General features: G+C 36.5%; 2 protein-coding genes across 3 annotated transcripts; both read right to left on the minus strand.

Moving 5' to 3' along the window:
• Positions 1–1,082: 1,082 nt before the first annotated feature.
• Positions 1,083–3,320, minus strand: LOC122034835. Of its 2 annotated transcripts, none has more exons than XM_042594190.1 (2): positions 2,069–3,320; positions 1,083–1,395 (listed from the first exon to the last, which is right to left on the minus strand). In XM_042594190.1, exon 1 carries the CDS (start codon positions 3,303–3,305, stop codon positions 2,112–2,114), a length of 1,194 nt encoding a protein of 397 aa, XP_042450124.1. In that variant the 5' UTR covers positions 3,306–3,320; the 3' UTR covers positions 1,083–1,395; positions 2,069–2,111. The 2 variants fall into 2 exon arrangements, with proteins under 2 accessions (XP_042450124.1, XP_042450125.1); XM_042594191.1 differs by lacking the exon at positions 1,083–1,395 and adding an exon at positions 1,451–1,818.
• A 1,463-nt stretch (positions 3,321–4,783) lies between these two features.
• Positions 4,784–7,973, minus strand: LOC122035086 (DNA-directed RNA polymerase V subunit 7-like). The gene is made up of 2 exons (XM_042594471.1): positions 7,712–7,973; positions 4,784–5,682 (listed from the first exon to the last, which is right to left on the minus strand). Exon 2 carries the CDS (start codon positions 5,671–5,673, stop codon positions 5,143–5,145), a length of 531 nt encoding a protein of 176 aa, XP_042450405.1. The 5' UTR covers positions 5,674–5,682; positions 7,712–7,973; the 3' UTR covers positions 4,784–5,142.
• Between the last annotated feature and the right edge of the window lie 331 nt (positions 7,974–8,304).

Consider the following 8,304-nt stretch of genomic DNA (forward strand, 5'->3'; position numbering starts at 1 on the left):
AATCCTTAAAATTAATAATATATATATATATATATATATATATATATATATATATATATATATATATATATAATTAAATAATCAAAATGACCTATTATGAAATTTCATAATTTAAGTCAAATTCCCATTTACTATCTTGGTAACAAGGAAAGTATTTGAAATATATATTTAATCCATAAAATATTTTAATCGTCACATTTAAAGAATAATAACAACCGGATTTTTACCTACTTTTTCTAAGTATGTCATGACAAAGTACATGGTAGCCTATTGTTCCTATAAAAAGGTAAAATACCTAATTACTAAAATACAATAAATCAAGAAACAAAAACAAAGTTAAACGCACTTACTCTGAATCTTCTAAGATAAAATCAAGAAACGTTAGACCACCAAATTCTCTACTTTGTGATGAGTCTTGTGCAATCATTTTACCAATGATATCTCGAAAATAGAAAAAAAAAATCCTAAGTTATAAGAAAAAAATGTTAGATTAATTAATCATGAAATACAAAAATAAATTAACTTACCAAAAAAGTATGATCTCATCACCATATGTGTTCTTTATTTCACTAAAGGATTTGAATTCATATATCATAGATGAAAATATATCATTAAAAACTTCACATGCATGAGTTTTTGCGATAAAATTAATCTTATATTTGTTTATCGTTATCTTATACTTCATTCGATTCTATGGAACAATGATATTTTTACAGCAAATACATGAACTTTAAGAATGAGTTTCACTCTCATCATAATCGGACGTTTTATTATTTCATGTATTTGTTAACCCTACAAAAAAGTAGATAGAGTAAATATTCGTAAAAATATAAACAAATCAGATAAATATGTAAAAAAAATTAACATATCTCTTTATCATAAAAGACACATTATAAGTTAAAATCTTTAGTGCCAACAATATACTTATGAAGATAAAATGTTAGTTGATCAATATTTCGTTATGTTTGATTTTTAATAGTTGAACATTGCTCAAAGTATTTGGACTGGTATGATTGAACACTGTGCATTTGAATCACTTTTAAATTGCTACAATTCAAATCGTGAGAATACAATATACAATCATACTGAGCAGAAAAAATAAAAATAAAAAAAAAATGATAATCCCAGTTAGTCTCATTGACTATCCCTGAGGGTGACCGATCCGATCCCACGGAAGTTTTTCATCGACCACCAAGGTAAATCGGGAAATGCACGCGGTGACCAGTCTAGAAGTCCAGTATCCTTATCCGTGTACCTGCATTTACCTCCCTCAATATCCGTGGGACCGGCTCTAGGGGGGCCGCTGATGTGACGGTTCCACATTTTTTTAGAAGTCCAGTATCCTTTGATTATGTCTTCCCATTTGGAAAAAAAATTTCTACAAATACGTCATAGCTGGAGTGGAAAAAAAATTAAGTTATAGACAAAAAAAAAAAAAGTGAGAAAAAAGAGAAGGATGGAGGAAGGAGAAAGAGGGGAGGAAGATATTTTATAAATTTTATGAAAAGGATATTTTAGATTTGTCACCTAAGGATATTTTTGAGAGAAAAAAATTAGGATTTGTTTAGTGGACGTTAGGGTGTGAATAGCCCCTCCCTTGTTGGAATGAGAACAAGTTACCTAACCCATCAAGCTAGTGTGGGTGGGTTCTTGTTGGAATGAGAACAAGTTACCTAACCCATCAAGCTAGTGTGGGTGGGTCAGCAACAATTGTTCTATGACCATCTCATAGAGGTACATTCACCTCAATGGAAATGGGTTCATCAGCATCTACAATGCAATGGCAACCTACTCCAGTGTGTTGGCCTGACCTGATGCCTGCGATACAAATGCTGGTAATGAGACGGGAATGCAAGTTACCTACGCATAGTCTTTACTTTTCCTCGTCGCTATATTCATGACAACATTAGAAGGAAACACGACACTAATAATAGAGCATTCCTGTTGGGAAACATCAATTTTTAATTTACATCCCAACAGAAGCTTAATAAAATGTTTATCGTAATGCATAACCAAAATCTTAAACGAGGTCGAATAGAAGTAAAAAGAAATAAAAATAGTGAGAGACCTGATAGACGATAAATTTGAAGCATTCGTTTGCGTTGTTCTTGTCATGCAATCTTCTTGTTCATGTTGGCGACTAGCTGCCTCATCTGATACCTCCAGTAGAGGAAAATGGCGAAGCCCGCACCGATTAGCACAAACAACCACACCGTGTCCTCTTCTCTTTCCTTCCTCCATTCCACCTCCTCTATCCTACTCCCCTTCTCTCCCCCGCCCTCCTCCGCGGGCGTCACCAGCACGTAAGCCCGCCGCCCTTCTCGCACTGCCACTGCCGTCGCCAGCCACCCTTCCTCCACCGCCGCCTCGTCCTCGATTACTGCTTCCGACCACGCGTCCCTGCTCCTCAGCCACCGTGCTCCCGCACCTCCGCGAGCCATCACCGCCCCTCCGTCGGCCCGCAACGCGATTCCTTCCGCCGCAGAAGCCAGAGCCTTTCCCAGCACCTCCTTGGTTCCTCCGTTCTCGTCGTCCACCCTGAACACCCTACCAGCGCCGCCTCTTTCCGCCACCAACAGGTACGCGTTTCTCCCGTGCACTAGCCCGCCCAGGCCTTCCGACGACGGATCGGCGCTGAAAATCGTTGATCTGGAAAGAACGGAAACCGCCCCGTCTAGATCCACCTTCACGACGACGCTCCCGGCGGTGACGAAGGCCGCCCCTGTGGAGTGGTCAACGGCGACGCCGCCGAGTGCGGCGGAGGGATCGGGGAGAGGTGAGAGGAAGATGCGGCGGTGGGGGCGGGGGGAACGAAGATCGTAGGCAGCGAGAGCGGAGGGATTGGTTAGGCCTACGAGGAGGCGGCGGCGGCGATCGTCTACGGCGAGTGCGGCAACTGAGGATTGAGCAGGGAGGATGGGGTCGAAGACGAGGGTCTCGGTGACGCCGGCGTCGGAGACGGAAGCCAAGGCGGCCGGAAAAAGGCTGGATCCAACGAGGAAGTGTTGTGCAGTGGGGTCCCAGGCGAGGGCGCGGGGGGAGCGGAAGGTGGAGGAGGGGATGGTCATGACATGGCGGCCGCCGCCCAGAGCGCCGTAGGTGAGGACGAGGAAGAAGAAGAGGAGGAGGGAGAGGAGGCGCGGCCATCGAATGGTGGGGAAGGAAGGGGAGGGAGGACTCGACATGGCGTCCCTGGTGCGCCTCGCAGAGAAGCCGAAGGATCGAGAATTGCGATGCGGAAGCCCTGGAGAGAGCGAGAGAGAGAAGGGGAAAGTTGTCACGCGGTTGTGGAAATCATGGACCATCAGGAATTATCGGACGGATTAGATTAGACCTGGCGAACGGAAGAGACGAAACCCAATCTATTTTGATGAACCCAAGTCGGTAGCGTTGAGGTGGGGGTGTGCTCGGACTTTCACGCTCAACCGAGATATTTGAGGGTGTCGAGGTTTATTTAATTATACTCATCAGAAATTAATTATTATCTTACTATTTTATTAAAAATTTATCTCTTTATTAATTAATTTTAATAAAATCTGTAATTTTTTATTAAAAATTTATCTTTTATTAATTAATTTTAATAAAGTCTAAAATAAAATTAGGTTAATATTTTTTCTATTAAAAAAAATAATTTTAAGATTTATTAATAATTTACATAAACACATTAATTAATAATCTAAATAATTTTAAAATTTATTAATAATTTATATAAATGTGTTAATTAATAATCTAAGATCTAAAGTTCAAGACTTACATGTATTATTAAAAAAAAATTCATTAATTAATTAGAAATCTAGAGTTCTCTTTAAGCCTATATCTTAAAAGTTAGAATTACAACATTGTGAGTTTCTATAAATATCTTAGGTCTATGAGGTTAAAAGCATTTTTTTTTTTTTTGACTTTTTACTAAGATCAAGTATAATATTAAATTAATTTTTTATAAGGGTGAGTCTGTTACAATAACTTAGTAGCTTGTTACATTGGGATTTTCAAGTGTCATCTTAGTATTGTACTATTGTATAAGTCTGGCACATCCTTACCAATTTTATAGGTGACCTTTTGACAAGATTAAGTATAGTATTTATTTTTATCAGTTTAATATATGATATAAAATATTAAATTAATTTTTTTATAAAGAAGTTTCTGTTACCCGCATGTGTTTGTGTATTATTTTACATACACAATCAGGGTTAAAACCACGTATAATTTTAGTAGAGCAATTGTCCATCATAATTTTTTTGTAAATACCTTTTTGAAGTGTATAAAATTATAAAAATATTAAAACCTTGTGTCACTTAACAAAATTAAAGTAAAGATAATATTCAAAAATTAAAACTAATTTTTATAAGATAATTTTTTTCCCTTCGAATTTCTCCTGATATTATCTCACCTGGTATAAGACATCTAGCTCATGCAACATGTGTCCACGATTACTAGTTGTTATTATTGCTGAGTGACAACGCAGCAGCCCGTCCAATTATTATCCTGATCATGACTTTAATTTTTTGGTATAATTTTGTTTAGCACATGTTTTTTTTTTACCTCTAAAAATTCCAAAATCATTCCATCACTTTCCCTATCCCCCTAACGTTTCTATAAATTAACACATATTAATGTCTAAAATTGAAATAATAGGGTCTGAGATAACGGTGTAGCGGTTAGATTGTAAGTTTTAGAGTGCAAAATGAAATTTAAGCTCTTAGTTTACAAATTATGATTTTACTTTCTACAATTTTCAAATGGAATTCATTGCATATCAGAGATTTAAAATTGCATAACTAGATTTGCATTAATAAGTCGTGTTGCCTTCATTTATATATTCCATCAAAAACTCATAATCACTTGAAATTGACACTTTCAAGTAACAATCGATACAAATGGAAGTTACTGATAGGATACACCAACTACTTTACACAGCACGTAGAACATTCACCAACTGCTTTTATACATCACGGTCAAGACAGAACAGAAAGGCCAGTCTCAAGTTAGAGCCAGTTCATTACAATAACCATCCAACAGCTTTACAAGGAAGTTAGGTTCTTGGAACAACCAAGTTAGCTAACAAGGGGAACCACAATGGTAATTCAGAGTCAAGCATTCGATGCAGAAATATGATCACAGATCCCAGCTATTCGTGACAAGTCACAGAGAGCCGAGAAAATCAGCTGCTAGAGTTGCAAGTACTTGAAACTCTCTGTCAGACTCTAACCACTTCAAGCCAAGTACCTTGAACCTGATCATAGTGTCCTTTTCAAGGTTAGCATGCTTATCGTTCAGAAACATGGGGTTATCCCCTCCAACATACTTGTAATCTCTCATCGTCTTCTCGGAGAGAAAGATGCTACCTATTGGCCCAGCTTTCAGAAATATGCCATGCTTCAGAATCTTATCCACAGTACCCACTAAAATGTCACCCTTGATGGGTTTCAAGGTGATGCAGGTGAAGGTCACAGGAAACAGTACGTCTCCTGACAGTTCCCTCACCTTTCCTTCCCCTACCGAGTTCAAGGTAGTAACTGCAACATAGTATCCATGCTCCTTCGATGCTTTCCGACTTGCAATGTCATCCATGAGTCGTAAGATAATAGCTTTGTGGAGCAGGAGCCCTTTTGCATCAAGTTGCTCAGGCGAAATTATCACATTCCATGACAGATCTACTTCCATAAAAACCATTCTTACAATCTGTTAACATAGAAAATCCAAGTTAAATTTTACACAAGTAGGAGGATTAGTCAAAATTATATAAAAAAATAATAAATTATCCAAATATTTAAACATGACTTGAATTTAATTAGTACACTTAAATTATAGGCTTATAACACCTTGATCCCTGACCATTATCCAACACACAGACAGAATTTATGTGATTATTGGGATCAACACTGATTTATGATTTTTCCACGATACATCAATTCAATTGAATATAGAAGAGGTATGATTGAGAGAGACTAAGTATGATTAAGTAATTGATGGAAAGCAAGTTATTAGGTTGTTAAACACAAAATTTCTAAGATTTTTTTTTTTGTATAAACTTGCTAAAATGATTTACATGTGTGGATAGACAATTTTCTTATGCAGCTACCCTAGTAAAAGCTAACAAGGTATATGGATCATGGCTATTGGTAACATCAAAGCTCCTCACATCCTGTGTTGAAATACAAGATAAAATGAGCAAGAAAACCAGAAGGTATGAATTATGAGGAAATGAAATGATAAATAGTGAATCACAACTACTTGACAGTGGGATTAATTACAATTTTCTACAGGGAAAAACAATGATGAAACATCTGCTGCTTTCTTGCAAATATTCTATGCAGTGTGTGGTACCTATTACTTAAAGCCATGATTGCTATTGCCTGTGAGAATGGGGATCTTGATTTTTGTCATTTGATTGATAGTAATTGTGGCATTAATTATGCTCGAAACTTTCTTAAACATGAAACTATTTTAATGTGAGTCTGTGAAATGTGCATGCAGTATTGTTACATCCTCTATATTAACACATGGAATGCACCATTTTTCAAGAACAATAAATTTCTGCTGCTACTATCTATCAATAAAACGAAAAAAACCCAATCTAACAAACAACAGCAGCCACATACGACGTAGCAGGCAGGCATAAAGCAAGAAGGTCAAAATTAAGATACACATCTCCCTCCATAAAGTTAAAGTAGTACTAAGTTTTTCTTTCTCACAATACTAGGACTCGATCCCAAGCAAGCCGTTGCTGTAAATATATACTTATGTAATTTCAAAATATTAACACAACAAATGAATAAAAATCTTGAGTTTGTTAACATAGAAGACTGATATATTGGTTGGTGTGTGTGTGTGTATAAAATCCCAGTCTTTCCTCTTACAAAATGAAAACTGTTTTCCATCTTTACAACTAAGATACCTAGCAATAGAAAATAACAAAAAATAATTTCAATTAGCATACAATCAGATATATATTTGCCCCACTCTGTAATACATTGTACAGACTCTAACACTAGTAAGAAATAGAGACCTGTTACAGTCACCAGTAAATAAACAACTGCTAAGTAAAAATTAAGCGATTAACATAGGTTCCATAGCCTAATTATAACTTTCTAGAAGCCTTAGAACATGAATATCAACAAAGATTTCTTCTGAGACACTCTTATGCTAACATAGAATACTAAAACAAACAAACTCATACAGGGGCAAAAGTGCTATTATAAATCATTTATAAGTTGCTTGATTATTGCTGCACCTCCATTCCTTGGAGGAATCCCTCATCTACCTCGTGAAAGCTCAAACAAGCATGCCATAACAAGATTCTAAAAGTGAACACTTTTGTATAATCACATCCAACTAAATAAAAAAGGTGGGGAAGAAATAGAGAAATATGTACAAAACAAAACAACACCCAAGCTATGGAGTCAGACACTAGTAATCACCCAATTGTAGGAAACTGCGTTAACAAACACATGGGATGATAGGTTAAGCAATTTAATCAAAATATTGTTAACAGTTGAGAGAAGAATTCTCACTCAAACATCAAGCACAAAATTAGTAAAAAGGAAACGAGCCGTCGTCGTAAGAAAAAAACACTTTTAAATGCACTCATTAGTAATAATAAATAAATAAATCTCATTCTCAAATCAACTGAGAAGTTCAGGTTTCTTTTAAACTGATACATCACTGGAGCAAAGGAATTTGGTGAGCGTGGTTTACTACAAGCAACTACCTGAAAAGCCGAATTCGGCGCTGGAAATGGAAGAAGAGGAGTCGGCGGCTGAAGCAGGAAAAAACGGAAAATGACGCACGGAGGGGGAGGGGGAGGAGGAGGAACGATCGGCGCAGAGGAGGAGGAGACTCGGCAGAATCGGGTGGAGTAGGAGTTGGGCGATCGTATGGAAGAAGAAGAAGCAGAAGAAGAATCGGCGCAGGAAGAGAAACGGCGGTATAGCGTGGAGGCCGCCGATAGGGTTTCGGTTGGTGTTCACGTCTGAAACGAGATTTAACCGGTTCGATTCTTTATTTATTTTTCTCAGAATTAAATTTTTTATTAGTTTCTAATATTTATACAATAATTTAAATTGCTTAATGTAATACAATACATAAATTGTTTTGAAATATTTATAATTTTAATTGAACGGATGTTGCATTTTTTTTAATACTGAATTTAGTATTACCTTTATTTTGAACCTTATTTGTAAACTTAAATTCTCTTAAAAATTATAATATTCTATAAAGCAAACCATTCCAATTCATCCTAATTATTCCTTTAAAATATGCCCTTAAATTAATTCATTGCATTACCATTTTTAATCTGCAACC

Source organism: Zingiber officinale, chromosome 11B, assembly GCF_018446385.1.
Source record: "Zingiber officinale cultivar Zhangliang chromosome 11B, Zo_v1.1, whole genome shotgun sequence".
Taxonomy (NCBI): Eukaryota; Viridiplantae; Streptophyta; class Magnoliopsida; order Zingiberales; family Zingiberaceae; genus Zingiber; species Zingiber officinale.